At 45.5% G+C, this 15,388-nt stretch overlaps 1 protein-coding gene across 6 annotated transcripts in view; it reads left to right on the top strand.

The window, feature by feature from the left end:
- The window catches only part of CAMTA1 (calmodulin binding transcription activator 1), an 80,533-nt gene that overhangs the window by 56,364 nt on the left and 8,781 nt on the right, over nucleotides 1-15,388 (top strand). For 2 of the 6 annotated variants that reach the window (XM_025048570.1, XM_025048573.1), the window contains exons 7-12: nucleotides 3,714-3,901; nucleotides 4,389-4,635; nucleotides 5,450-5,521; nucleotides 6,933-6,953; nucleotides 8,354-8,547; nucleotides 9,330-9,404. In XM_025048570.1, coding sequence (XP_024904338.1) covers nucleotides 3,714-3,901; nucleotides 4,389-4,635; nucleotides 5,450-5,521; nucleotides 6,933-6,953; nucleotides 8,354-8,547; nucleotides 9,330-9,404 — 797 coding nt within the window. Of the gene's footprint in view, nucleotides 1-3,713; nucleotides 3,902-4,388; nucleotides 4,636-5,449; nucleotides 5,522-6,932; nucleotides 6,954-8,353; nucleotides 8,548-9,329; nucleotides 9,405-9,551; nucleotides 11,717-11,740; nucleotides 11,872-15,388 lie in introns of those variants that run through there. The other 4 variants (XM_025048572.1, XM_025048571.1, XM_025048575.1 and 1 more) reach the window with 4 other exon arrangements.

Here is a 15,388-nt window from a genome sequence, read left to right as displayed (position 1 = left end):
GGGACAGGGGGCCGGGGGGCAGGCTGGGAAATCAGATGCTATTTTATACAAGGATGGGTACACGTCTTCTGTAAAGGACCGAATAGTAAATAGTCTAGGCCTTGTGGGCCGTGCAGACCTTGTCATGACTGCTCAGTCGGCCTCTACAGCACACAAGCAGCCTCAGGGAACAGTAAATGAATGGCTGCGGCTACGTGCCAGTCAGACTTTATTTACACAAACAGGTTGCTGGCTGGACGTGGCCACCACAGTTTACCGGTTCCTGATGGAACCCGTACCAGATACCAGTCGTAAGCCACCTAGAACAATATTTATAAACATAAACATAGTCATACATCACCAGACTATGAAAATCAGCTCTAAAGAGGAGGAACCAAGTCAAGCATCTCGAAGAGTGCTGTCCGCTGGAGCTTCCCGCGGGGGCAGAGGTGTCCCACACCTGCACGGTCCGGCAGTGCGGCCACGAGTCACACGTGGTGCTGGGCACCCGGAACGCAGCCGGCGTGACTCAGGAACGGAATTCCTCATTTTATCTGAGTTTAATGAAGTTTAAACGTCCACGCGACATCGCAGCTTTGTAGCAGTTATCCGTCACTGCAACAGAGTCGTTGCCTAGACTAGAAAATAACCTTTAAAAATCCATTTTATATTTTCACCGAGCCTTGAGACAATAATAACATTTTGCTAAATCGAGGACACATCTATGAAAAAAGCGGCAGTCTAAAGAAGCACTTTAGCCAAATGAAAAAATAACCATGAAAAATAATGAAATAATCCAAGAAAGGGCCAGCCAGAGTTCATGGAGGAATGGACAATAAAACCAGTAAAAATGATCTGTCTGAATAATTATCGAGGGTGTGGTAGTATGTATAAGGCAGTTATTAAGAGGGAGTTCTTTAAATAGAAGAGGAATAATGTGTAAAAAATAACCTAGAACTAAAATTTTGAATTCTTTAATCGAAACCAGAGAGGTCAGGAAGTGAAGAAGGTAGAAGGGTTTTAAAGCAGTTCTTCTGCTCAAGAGATAACAGGGTTTGTTCCCGTGAGATTGACAGATACGTGTGGGCTGAAATATGCTTCTTAGAAATGTCAGGTTAATAGGTAGCATAGAAACAGGCCATAGAACTTTTGTGCCACCGAAGAAGAAAAAATTTGCCCCATTTGGAAAAAATTCAGGAACAGTAACAAAATAACAACAGTAATAGAAAACAGAAAACATAGTATAGGAATATTTTCCAATTCCTTCCTGCTTTGATGACTGATAACTCTATTAGAAGATTCTCAGATTGGGTGAAAAAAAGCAAAATACACTATATGTTGCATGCAAAAGACAACTAAAATGAAATGAAACGAGAAAACGAAGCGATGGGGAAAGATAAAAGACAAATATGTATAAAGAAAAAGAGACAAAAAGTACACTTCAAGGCAAATAGTACATAGATATAATAAGTACATATGTATATAATGTACTGAGGATCAGTCACGAACCATTGTGTACCTAACAACCTAACTCTTAAATATGGAGGCAAAAACTAGTAAATGTAAAATGTGGAGCCACAACTATAATGACAATGTGAGACTAACACAACCATCTCAGAATTTGTTGGATCAAGTAAATATGAAAAGATATGAAAAAAATTGAACCAGTAATTATAAAGCTTGGCTTAATGTAGATTTACTATAAATGATATGTTCAATACATAATATATATAGTTATGCAGATATATGTAATTAATATACCTAGTAAATATATATAATTGGTTTTTTATATATTCAAGACATGTATATGAATATTGCTCATATACCAGGACACCAAGAGAATTTAAATAAGAACCCAAAGCTATACATTTAAAGGCTATCTTCTCTGACTGTAATCCAAGAAATTTAGAAATGAAGGACATGATTTTTTAGGTCCAGCTGCTTAGAATATTATTATTTGGTTTAAACTTATTTAAATTTCATTGCTTTTGTAGCCATTACAATAAAAAAATCAGCTACTTAGTATTCCAGAGTTTTGCACTTACGATGTTAAGATGTTCTTTTACTGATAGGTGTTTATAAAAACAGAGAATTTGGGGGGTGACTATGGAGTCAGTCTCCAGATTCTTCAGGCTCCAGAATTTCCACTTTGCTTTTAATAAACTATTTTAATATTTTCCTGGGGGAAAAAAAAATCAAGATAGGACGTACTTCCTACTGTTTGAGTTACAAACCAAGGGAGCCAATAGTGAAGAAAAAAAAGCTGAGATATTTTTTCTCTAAACGTTTTTGTTTTGTATTCCTGTTACAAAAATAATTCTTGTTCTGTGTTGAAAATTTAGAAAATTACTCGTGTTTTCAACAGCTTTGTCGAGATTTAAGTTACATCCCAGGACATGCACCTGTTTCACGTGTTCAGCGTGGTGCATTTTTCACATGGATACAGCTGTGCAGCCATCCCCACGATTCCACTTAGAACCCTTCCATCACCCCCCAAAACCCCGCTGGGCCATCGCAGTCCATCTCTGCTCCCATCTTAGTCCCGGGCAACCACCAACCTGATTTCTCTCCCCAGAGTTTTGCTTTTCCTAGAAATTTCATGGAAAAGGAATCATAAATGATGTAGTCTTCTGTGTGTGGCTTCTTCCACTTAGCATAAAGTTTTTGAGATTCATCCATGTCGTAAGATAAGCGTTTTGTCACCTGAGTATAGACCCTTCCAGAACATTTTCGGTTCACTTAGAAACTTAAACTGCCATATTGCAATCTCTGTTATCAGGAGATGTGTGAGGACGGTTTTGGAACGAGGCCACGTCTCTGGTTCCGATAACGTGCACCTCACTCCACATGCATCTTAAGGGTTCCTAACTGCATCTGTCAGGAATGTGTTGGGCGCAAGTATCACTTGACTGCGGCAGTTTGATTTGAAAAAACAATGTATTTTTCTCACATGACAAGCAGTCCACAGGTTCAGTTGCTCAGTGATGCCATCAGGGCCCCAGACTTTTTTCTGGGTGTTCTGTTCTTGTTGGCCCTCCTCTTTGTGCTTGGCGCTTTGCGGTCATCACAGTGTGACTGCGAGCTTGTCCGCGGTCAGTCAGGCAGGAGGAGGGCGGGAGGGCCAGGCACACTGGTACCCTTCGTGGGGAGAGCAGCGTCTCTGCCTCAGGCCCTCCTGGCAGTCTTCCAGAAGTGGGTCTTCTGTCTCATTGTCCAGAAGCGGGTCACAGTCTCCCTCTGTGCACAGGAGGGCGGAAAGCCCAGACAGGGTTTATCATGATTGTCTTGTCACACACGAGCTGTCCCCTGGGGTTTGGCTCATTTCTTCTCTCCATGAAATGGGTTCTCTAGGCCAGGCACAATGGCAGGGCCGGGGGCGGGGAGGTATTGGTTAGGTAACCAGTAGTGTCACCATGTTACTATGACAACTTATTATAGAATTGCCTAGTCGTGGCATCATTAAGTGGTTGATTCTAGGTGACAGTAGAGAGTGGGCACAAGCCGGAAGTGCTGTAAGTCGTGACTAAAGGTCTTTGGCCAAACTGTGCTTTGGAGATCAGGTCTCAGCACATTCGGGTGAACTGTGTAAAACCTGACGACATGGAGTGAACCGGACTGAGGTGTCCACCCCCCACCGCCCTGTTTTTTTTCCTCCAAGGTCAGGGAGGGGAGGTAGGCCTGGCTAATGTCGGAGCTTCCCTTCTAACCCGTGTCTTGTGAACGCCGGCTTCCAGGTAAACATGATGACGCTGGCAGAACACATCATTGAAGCCACGCCAGACCGAATCAAGCAGGAGAGTTTCGTGCCCATGGAGTCCTCAACCCTGGAGAAAACAGATACGGCCACTATTAGCGGTACAATGAGCTGGCTGGCCAGTTACCTGGCCGATGTCGACCATCTGCCAAGTGCCGTCCAGATCAGGTCAGTCTACGCGGGGTTTAAGTGGCAGCGTGGGTGACCCATTGGCCTAGTTGGAGGGGTGCTGAGTCGGCAGGACCTTATTAGCGAGCGGGGGAGGCATTAGGACAAGCTCCATTGTCACTTGTAAGACCCGCTATGTCCTCACCTCTTCCATGGCTTTTCTCCCCGAATCGGAGCACGTGAGATGATGTATCATACGATTTTTCCCCAAATGCAGTCGAAGTTTCATTAGAGCAGAGAGGGCAGTGTACTTCGTGGGGTTAGCACTTCGCATAGCACTAAACTCGTCACAAGTGCTCAGCGTGCACTTACTGGCTGGAGGACGATTCAGGTCGGGCACGTTTAGTGACTTAGCCGACCGACCAGGGGCGTATTCCTGACAGTCCACAATGGCTCCTGGTGGCCGCCGTCTCGTCTCCTAAGTCAGCATGTGACGGACCGGGCAGATCAGTCACCAGTCTGCCGCCCGTGTCTCCTCTCGCTTCAGGAGCGCGTACAACGAGCCTCTGACCCCTTCTTCCAATACCAGCTTGAGCCCCGGAGGCTCTCCGGTCAGCGAGATGGCTTTCGAGAGACCGAGCCTGCCCTCCGCGGCCGACTGGTCAGAGTTCCTGAGCGCGTCGACCAGTGAGAAGGTGGAGAATGAGCTCGCTCAGCTAACCCTGTCTGACCACGAGCAGAGAGAGCTCTACGAAGCGGCCAGGCTCGTCCAGACGGCGTTCCGGAAATACAAGGTAGAGGACAGTCCTGCCGTGACGCTCCTAAGATCGGGGAGGTGGACGGAAGTCAGAAGCAGCCCAGCTAGAACATACGCCGTTTCTTTCTTTCCTCTGAGTTTGTAGAATTTTTTATTTGGAATCATGAATAATTTTCAGAGGCTGTAGTAAAAAACAAACAAACAAATAAACAGAAAAACCTGACCAGTAGTATGGTGGATATCAGCATCTCAACTTACTGCTGGTAAATAACGTATTTATCATTTAGTTACTACGGAGTGAGTTGGCGCCTCTGCCACAAGGAATTTATGACATGGAGCAGGGGTTTCTAACCGGAGGCCTGGGGACTGACTTGAGGCAGCCCGCAGACTCCTGAAATTTTAGGGTAAAGCAGCTGTATGTGCAGTTTAGGTGGGAGAGGGTCCTAGTCTTCCCCAGGCTCTCAAATGAATCGCCGCCCTAAGCCGGCATTAAAAGCCATGGCTCATTCGTCCGAGAGTAGAGGCCTCACGTTATCTTGGGAAAGGACAGTGGAGATCTGGCAGTTTATAAGGACAAATACCCGATTTGTTAAATACTTTACGAATGGAAGTGTTTCGAGGCCTCCTAACATCTCAATATCACGGTTCTGCTTAGCAAGAGTAGTTGGAGATTTATTCTGTAAATTCATTTTTTTTTAATTTATACTTAAAATTATCACTGTATTTTGTTAAACCCAGGCTCTCAGTTCCAACAAAGTTAATGAAATGAGCGATAATTCTACGTAAGTCCTAGGAAAGTCGACATTTCCTTATACTAAATTATTGAAAAATATTTTTCCTTTACCTTTCAGGGCCGACCGTTGCGAGAACAGCAGGAAGTGGCTGCCGCCGTCATTCAGCGCTGTTACCGAAAATACAAGCAGGTAAACCAGGCTCGGGTCCCAGGGGGCGGTGCACCTCGCCCAGCACGCACGAGGCCCCCGAAAGCCTAACGTGCGGTTTGGCCAAAGAGCACTGCTCTCTGCTCGGTTCAAGGGCCGGCTCCGAATCGCCTCCATTAGAAACCAGAGGGACACGTGCCAGGGGGTAAAAGAAAAATCCGCAACTAGACCGATGCCACAAAATAATTTTCCTTCAAGGTTTTGGCCTTTCTGTTACCACCTGCCTGAGATTCTGGGCTGATACAAAGGAGGTCGTTGGCGTGTGAAGCGAGGGCCTTGACACGCATGAAACTCCGGAGCAACTAGACGATAGCACTTTTAGCCATTTTGCTTTAGCCTTCTTTATATCCATCTTAGAGTGAGTGAGTGTCACGATCTTTGGAAAGCTGAGGCTGCTTTTGCATTCCCTCCTTCACAGATGCGAGAATATCTAAGTACCCTTTCCTGCAGTCTTCCTCTGCCGGAAACAGCCTGCAGGGTTAAGTAACTAGCATGGGGGACCTGTATGTCCCTGTATGTCCGGACCTGTACGTCCCTGTATGTCTCAGCTCTTTCAGGCACATCACCACATTCGGCCCTTACCGTTATTTGGAGTCAACGATTTGATTTCCATTTTACAGTTGAAGAAGTTGAGGCTCAGAGAAATTAAGAACATATTAATGAGACCTTTCTAACGTAGGTGGTTAGAAAGTATAAAACATTGCCTAACTGAGTTTCATATGGCTCGTATGATAAAGTCCAGTCCTGTCAGTAAATTCTGGAACCTTTTATTAGGTTGCGCTTTAGGTAGGTTTTATCTTTTCATTTCAGGAATAATAAATGCTAAGACGTACACTAGCCACATAGAGATTCGGGGCTGTGGCCTCTTTGCTGGTCTAGGGCTTTGATTTCTCATTTCTCTGGGATTCAGCCCTATCCGTGAGTGGGGCGGGGCGGGGCAGGGCTACCTTCATCTTATGGCCAGTTGAGTTCACGATCCCAGAAAATGAAGGTTTATTGTGTAAACGCTGACACCACGGTCCCTGTAACCAAGGCGGGAGGGGGCGCGGCCTCGCTCTCCGGTCCCCGTGTGGCAGGCAGGCCGCGTGTTAGCGCAAGTGATGCACAGAATCAGAGTTTCGCGTCCGCGATTACAGCAGGTGTTTATTCCAAAATGTGAGGGTCTTTTTAATCCCCTCCCAAAGACGTGTTGCCTACATCCAGTGAGACGGAAGGCGTTCCTTTTTGAAATATTGACAAATGTGAGGCAGATATTTTGGAAGACGGAAGGCGTTGATACAGCCAGGCTGCCTTTTTTTGTTGGTGGTGGTGGGCGTTTTATCGGTTCTGGTTTTTAATTTCATTCTATTCAGCAATCTAACATTAATCTTGTATTTTCTGTTTCTCCCCCAAGCTGACATGGATAGCCTTGAAGGTAATGATATACCCAAGCCCTCTCACAAACCATTCCACCAGAGTCACAAACTCCACACCCATCACCAGCTACAAGAAGGGCCCTTCGGTTGGCAGGGTCATGAAATAGGCATACTCCCCTTGCCAGGCCACTAACCACAGTGCATCTCCCTCCGGGGACCGTGTAGTTGTTCAGTTGGAGTAGTATGTTTTGACAGCAATGATGATTGGACGTTTTCTTGGCCAACGTCAATCTAAAGAATCCATCCAAGCCAGTTCCCGCGAGCCCAGTGAGCTGCTGAGTAAGTCACCTTCCCCCGGTGTGCTCCGGGCCCAGCAGGCTCTGTGTGTGCGGTACGCATAGGCCGCGCTGTTGAAAACCGCAGAAGCTCTGTAGGATATCGCAGATGGAAATGTAAAGCAGGTCAGATGAGAGGAACAAGATCCTTGCAGAAGGCTCTTGTGTCTAGAACATTCTAAGAAGTCAGTTTCTTCCCATCCCGCCTCATACACGCAGTGGTGTACTTGGGCGCAGGGCTGTTCTGAGGACTGTTTTTCCCCATGCTGGTAAGTCACCTTCTTGAAAGCAGAGGGCTTGGTTGTCCCCAGGGTCATATTCTGTGTCCTGAGCAGTTTGGAATAGCATTTTTTAAATATGGAGAGCTCTGTATTTTTAGTGCGTAGAGACAAATGGCAGAGCAGCCTTCTCACGTGCCCTCACCCTTCATCTTGGCAGCTCTGCTGCAGGCTGGGTCGGGGGGCCGCCCACCCTGGCCCCTGAGCGGTCCCCGGTTCCACGATGACTTTCTGGGATTCGTGGCTTCACCCCCGTGTTAGTCCTATGAGTGTCAACCTTTTGCAGGTTAAAATGGCTCAAAGGTGTCAGCGTTTCATGATAAGCCTTGTATTTGGGACCTTGTAACTCAGAAATTTCTTACATGAAATGATGGTTAGGAACTGGATGCTGACTGCTGAGTACGCTTGTGGGGGTGGGGAGCACGGGAGGCCCGCAGAAGGTTAACTAAGAATGCTTCCAAATTGGATAGTGAATATTAACCTTACACTTTTACATTTTTCTATGTAAGTTTTTAAGATTCCTAAGTGTCTAAGTGGCTTGCTATTAATTTTTGTTTTCAAGAAGGGCAATATATTTTGATGTTTTGGGGAGAAAGCATTTTTCCCAAATAATTTAAGCAATACTTGATCTGAAGGTGATCCTTAAAGTAATATTTTGCATTTCACAAAGGTACGTGTAATGATTCTCAGTTTGCCTCTTTGGCGATTAAACCCAAAACAGAGATAATCTGGTAATAAAGGGGAAAACGTCATTTCTCTTCTTTCCTCCCCTGATGAGCTCAGAGAACACAAAACTCGAGCGGCTCCCGTTGTTACTGGTTTTGCTTCTTCTTGTTTCCCCTGCAGTATGCACTTTATAAAAAGATGACACAGGCTGCCATCCTCATCCAGAGCAAATTCCGAAGTTACTACGAACAGAAGAAATTCCAGCAGAGCCGGCGTGCGGCTGTGCTGATCCAGAAGTATTACCGGAGCTATAAGAAATGCGGCAAGCGACGGCAGGCTCGCCGGACGGCTGTGATCGTCCAGCAGAAACTCAGGTGAGCTGAGGAGGTGTCGCGGAGCGAAAGCTGTTCGGGGAAGAGAACCCCGACTTAGTTGCCAGGATGGCCCTGTGCCGGCGTCAGGGTCTGCGCAGGGACTAAAGAATTTTGCACCCATTTCCTATCCAGACCATGCTAGACATCGCGACGTCGTATAGTTCTGTCTGCGAGTCGTCTCGTTTTGTCTGTTGAGCTCGTTCTCCGTCCCCCTCCCGCCCAACGATTTCGATGTCACTGGCCCATTTTCAACTTATATCAGAATTTGTCAGGACCCAAGTTTCCGCTCAGGACGGTGGCACTCTGTCATAGTAGTCTAAAAGGAGGCGTCACTACACGTAAGGACTTGGAAAGGTAGAGTGAAGCGAGTCCGCTTGAGAGAGTGTAAGAAAAATGTTTCGCACCGTGGACTCTGCTGGCACAGGCAGCTGAGAAAACAGTAGCCCAGAGGGTCAGAGTCAGGCAGGGCCACGTCTAAACTGAGAAAGCGCATCGAATGCCAGGAGGCCTCTTTCAGCAAAGCGATCGTATCGAGAGTCGCCAAGTGACATCTGATTTTCCATTTTTACGTCGTCGCCCTTAGAGCTGGTCGGAAGTGTTCCCGCAGCCCCACCCCCTTCTCCCAGCGATGCTCAGATGCAGGGCCGGAAAGCAGCATACGCTTGTGCGAACCGTTTCATTGAAAGTCCTGTATCCCTACTGACTCATTGTCAACTTTTGCATATCAAGTTTTACAGCGCCCTCCCCGTGACATTCATTAATTAATACTCTGGCTTTTCCAGGAGCAGTTTGCTAACCAAAAAGCAGGACCAAGCTGCTCGAAAAATAATGAGGTTTCTCCGACGCTGTCGTCACAGGTACATTAGCCCTCGTCTATACATTTTACTCATCACGACTAATAAAACAACCCTGCTCCCCTGAACCACTCATTAACTCCGACGTAGAGCCACCACCCCGCCCCCTCCCCTCCAAGTAATCAAAAGAATCCTCCCACACTGCCACAGGACAGTACGGCCCGCTAACTAGGGACCGATTGCTGCCGCGGGAAGGTTCGTAGCCGTTCCAGACCATGCGCACACGGTGGACGGTGGACAGTCACGCCAGCGTTTCTCTGTTTCAGTTCAGCGCAAGGACAGCTTAACGCGGACAAGCTTTTCGTCCCACGTGCCCCTTTAGCGTGTTATTTCTGTGCCGTGTTGCAGCACGTTCCGCACACTAACCCCTGACTGTGCTAATGTGTGTCCAGACAGAAAATAAACAGTTTCTATTCCCCAGGAAAGGGTAGAAAGCCACTAATTCCATCCGAGTTCCTGCTGTAGAATTTCTACTGAATAGCTGCTGCCCTCTGCTGGACACGGAGTGGCCCACAGGCCGCGTTAAACTAATAAAGCTAGTCCCGGCCGAGGAGCAGAAGTTCTGGCAGTGAAACCGCAGGGAAGGGCGCACCTGACATGAGAGGCGCATCTGCAGTTAGGAGAACACGGGTCGCTGAGACCCCGCCCTCCGCGGAGACACGCGACCTTCCCGGGGAGCTAAGCTGCAGGGGTTTCCTCAAATCAGAGCTCTCTTTGTGAAGGAGACGGGGTCCTCTCCTTAGATTTTGGGGGCTGGTGATGAGCGTTTTGTTTCTTTAGGCTCTCAGTCCAGTCTGGGTCTGTAAGTGGCCGTGGGAACTGGCCGCGATGACATCCCGTGGTCCTGTACTTCCTCCGGGCATCGGCCAGGTTGTAGCTCCCAGACCCCCTTCATGGGCACCCCGTAATGTCGTTTCCTCTTCCTGTCCGATGGCGCCAAAGCCCGAGTGTTCACACGCATTCAGAGGCTTCGTTTTGCTTGAGTTTTTCTTATCCCTAAAACCATCTACTCGCTAACTCGGAAAATATTTTGACTTTGAGACCGAATAGGGGCTAACTGGGCACTTGTGCTTTTAGGAAATTAACCAAAGGATCATTTACATGACACAAGGGACGATGCAGGGAGCCACACACGTGAACAATAGTAAAACCTTTCCTTAGGGTACGCTCGGTATTCTCTAGGATGCTGGGAAAGAAGCGGATGCCTCAGCTACCCGCCTGCCCTCTGCCAGGCAGTGACTGGCGGGTCCCCCCCTGATTGGCCAGCCTGTGCGGTACCCGGGTCACTGCCCTGAAGCAGGAAGTCTTTAGGAAACACAAATCAAAACATGGGGTGTGGCCACGACATAGTGAAATTAATTCCACAAGCCTACCGAGCCAGTCTCTTTCCTCCATCACTCAGTCACACCTGTGACGTGGCACGCCAGTCCTTGCATCCGATGGAGTAGGACTTACCTGGGCCCCGTTCATGTCCTCACGTGCTCACCGCCCCTTCTTCCCTTTTACTCTCTCACCTGCCAGACGAAAGAAAGCCCAGGAAGGTTAGCGCCAGCGCTGTTGAGACTGTGCTTAATACTCACCTGACAGCTTTTATTTTCAAGAAAATTACCTTTACATTTCACTTTAGGCCACTTCAGACAAACCAAACTGTTCACAAGTTACATTTTCCTTGTTTTTTTTAGTCTTATCCTTAAGCTCCAAAAATCTGGATAGGTGATGCAATCTTAGCGAACATGAGCAAAATTTCATAGAGTGCCACGCCCGTTTTCTGTCTGTCTTTTTTTTTTTTCTTTCTTTTATTTGGCCCAAGGCAGGCCCCATGTTTCCAATAGGTGAGTTGAGAGGGTCAGATATTTAAACAAAGTTTGAAAAAAGAACTACCGCGTTGCAAGCATCATGCTTGGAAACTGTCTCGCCAGTTCGCATAACAACTGTTTTAGGTATAAATTGTTGTTCCCGTTTTAGAAACAAAGAAACCGCAGTTAAGCAGAGATGACTGAGACATAGTCTCTGCCTCACAGCAGCCTAACTTCTTAGTATGATCTACGTAAAGACAGATTAACAGTAGAAGTGGACCACTGGAAAGCAACAGAAAGTGTTAGGTACAGACGCAGTCTGGGCAACCTTAAGACTTGATCTCGTTGTTTTCAATGACATATACCTGCTCTGCTCTGAATGTGCCCGCTCCCGCCCCACCCCAAAAGATACTTAAAATATAAATGTATAAAAGGCTGCTCCCCAACGTGGGCCGAACAAAGGAAACCTTTCATTCGTGTGTTCAGAGTTCTCTTTCTAGAAACTGGTAGGGAAGCTTTTCATGATGATTTTACCTTTTCTAGGTTCATGTTCTAACTGGTGATAACCTCGTAAGGCTAACAAGGAAGTGTGTTATGAAGAGAGCATCAGAAAACGGACTCTGAATTTCCATTCATTATTTAGGATGAAATAAAGACCCTACTTTTGTTTAAAACCTCCTTTTGTTACTTGCTTTTTTATAGGTCAGATTGTAGAAAAACGTGCAGGCAAATTTTAATATCCTTTTTACACTGACTGCGCGAGATCGCTGTTGACTGCCCGTTCCTATGTATTTGACGAAGGAATTTAGAGAAATCCTGAAAACCTATCCTGGATATGTTAACTCGTGTTTTCCCTAGGCGGAGTATAATCCTGTTTTCGTTCTGGGTTACCGAATATTAAGAGAAATTATGCGGGTTGCCCCTTAGAAGCATTAAAATAGGAAACCGCACCTGACCCCCTCTTAGCAAAAAGTAGGTAGATAGTGGCTTCAGGAATCAATAAGAGGTGTCCCATTTCTTGAGAATTTGCTGTCACATGGTCCCCAACATTTTTAGACTTAAGAATAAATCGATGCGTTTTCTACCTGCTCATTTCACGTGCCCCCACCACTTCTTCCTTTCCATAAAAGGAGCCACTTTATATTCTCTGTTGAAATAAAGCTATTGACAATATTTCTGTTGTGACCCTCACATGCTAATAGCTCTTTGGTGTTGTTTTACTGTCTAAAGCCCCCTGGTGGACCATAGGCTGTACAAAAGGGTGAGTTTAGATGCCTGCCAGCCAGTTTATCTTCCATTTTCAATATTTTGCTTTTTGCTTGCTTGCATGGGGCTGCAGCCTAGGTATGCCAGTAAGTTTCACATCCATCTTGAATGAAAATAAGATACAAGTAAAACTAACCCTGATTACTAACCCTGCTACTTATACGACCGGAGAACGGTCACAAACAGTAGACGTACAAGTGCATGAGTAAGTGAAGGGCAGGGCCTTCCGCAGCCGCCACAGGGCATGCTTAGAACTTGGGGGCGAAGCCTTCAGTACGAGAAGGAAAAAGACAAGACTGGCGGCACACGCGGAAATCTAAATGAGGCTGCGCTGTCAGAAGACACGGAGCGAGTGGCTGGTTGCGATTACAGCAATTTGCCACATGACATTCTCTCTGCCGCGTCCAAATTTCCGAAGCAAGGAGGCTCACTAGGCTTTACTTTTCTTTTCTTTTTTCTTTTAACAAATCTCTTTCTCGTTTAGAATTACCGTTTGCCCATTACCCTGTTCCTATAGTTTTATTTTCTAAATCTCCCTTTCTCTGGCGCTATGAGGTAAGTCAGTACACAAAGGTGACCTGTTAGGATCAACCTAGGATATTCATTTAAAACAGTGAGCGAGCCCGACTCCCAGCCTGAGCGAAGATAACGTGGTGTGAAGTGTCTTAAATCTGTGTGTTCTATGCTGCAGTTAAGAGGAGGTGTTCCAACAGAACTTGTATTTTAAAGACAGGATCACACACAGGTGTTCAGTAGACACCATGAGTGTTGCCGAGGTTTAGAATATAATGCTGATTTGTAAGTATGCACAAGGGGTGAAAGTCTCCGCTGGATGTGGCCTTAACACATCTTAAGTTATAATAAAGGATTTAGTGCCCCCCAAAAATCGTTTTTAAAAACCAGGAATAGAATTCCTCAAAATCAGCCTCGAATTTAAATTTGACAACTTTTGTCCTGTAGGTAGTCCCAGAGAAGACATGTGAAAAATACAATCTGGGAGTTCCCTCTTCTGAGGCAACTCCACTCAACACCGCCCCTCCCCCTCGACCTCGCACTAATAACTTGGTGCCGTCATTTGTAAGAGTCCTAAGAAAAGATCGTGCTTCAAAGAATCTAAAACTTCTAACGTTTCTGGAGATATTAGTTCCCATCTAACTACATGGATGTCGATGCTTATGCTTAGTCATTAGATTTTAAGCCAAGGGTCAGCAAACCTTTTCTTAAAAGGCCCCACAATCTGTTTGCAAACGCCCAGTTCTGCCAGCGCAAAAGCTGCCATAGACGACACACAAACAAATATGGTGGCTGGGTTCTGATAAAGTTTGCCAACTTACGATGATAGGAGACGAATTTTTATAAGTTATTCCTAATTTAAGACATTATTCCTATAAAAGATGTAAAGCCTCACCTACTTAAAACCATAGCTGGTTGCTGAAGGAAAAATTTGTTTCTTAAAAAAAATAATAAAGCAGCTATACTCATTTGTAAAAACTAGTTAGCCCTCTTTAGAATTAGGCAGTTTACCAATGAAATAGTTCACGTCCCATGCAGTAGAGCTGCCTCAGAGATGTCCATGTTTGAAATACAAGAGACAACGGAGACAAAAAAAATCTCCACTTCTCTCTTTTTCTATTCCCACTCACTCTCTGCACACATGGATAATGTTTCTGTCCATTTAAAAAAACTTTCTGAGAGCAGATGCGTGCCCTGGTGTTCAGTTTAACTGACAGTTGTAGTATCTTGCGCGTTCTGCGTTAATGTAGTCCGATGCTGGTTAGTAAAAGTGGTAACGTACGTGCTTTTGAAGCTTGTTAGTTTCTGGTACGTTGATGATCATTTTTAAGACTACATTTTCTAAAGGTGCTTTTCAGTGCCAACCGGAGTCCCTACCTTAATTCTTAAGTGTCTACTGTAGGCTAAGTTGGCATTTCATAAGATCCCTTATGCCTCTCGGTCTTTAGGGAGCTCGAGAGAGCAGCTGAGAAGCTCTAGGTCCCTTCTAGCATGGCCTTATTTATCTGCCTGTACAAACTGAGGAATAACTTATCTTCGACTTTGTCTGATTACCAGTAAGATCGCTCTCCCTCTCTGTTCCATCAGAGAAGTCACAGTGACACTCCCTCCGATAGTCCCCAAGTGGAAGTTGCTCTCGGGAGGCACGGCGTTCTCCGAGGAGAATTGACATTTCTGGAATTTATGTCACAGAAGATAATATCCCTTTTTTTATTCATTTATAAAACATACCATATTTAAGACATTTAAGGTTTACATATCAAAGGGTGATATTTGAAAACTTAAAGAATTAAGCCGTGTGGTACAGTGATTGTAAACCACTTCGTGACCCTAATTCCTTCATTAATGAAACAAAGATATCTTAAAAGGTAGGTGACGTCAGCCATCGGAATTGACATACGACAGGCTAATGCCAGCAGCAGAGCAGTCAGAAAAGGCTTCACATTTTTAGTCATTTGGGGAAGGCCAAGAAAAAGCACCAAAGACTCTGCCCTGAGCCCAGCTCTTTTTGACTTCAGGTTTAGCCTTTGATTTATTCAATCACTTAAAACAGAACTTTCAAATTCAAGATACCGTCATAGGGGATGTGTTCTGTTCTGGATGCAGTAACTGTTGATTTAAGAGAAAACTTGTTATACACACAGAGAGATTCGATTCAACAGTTTTAATTATTTTTCTAAATACTGCTTTTCAGCAAATGACTGAAGGATTTCCGAGGTTGAAGAAACTTTTCAAGTGCACGTGCTGAAAATGCTCCTTCCAGTTGGATTTTCAGTGTGTGTAACAGGATGTTATTCAGTATTACAGCAGAAAACCAAGATACCTCATATGTAAAGGAAATATTAAATAATTGAATTACCTAATGATTTATCCTCAAAGTACTAACCCTAGAAAGGACAGTACCTCTTTCCC

This window comes from Pteropus alecto, unplaced genomic scaffold (genome assembly GCF_000325575.1).
Source record: "Pteropus alecto unplaced genomic scaffold, ASM32557v1 scaffold125, whole genome shotgun sequence".
Taxonomy (NCBI): Eukaryota; Metazoa; Chordata; class Mammalia; order Chiroptera; family Pteropodidae; genus Pteropus; species Pteropus alecto.
Note: the sequence above shows the minus strand (reverse complement) of the source record. Positions and strands in the feature narration are given on the sequence as shown.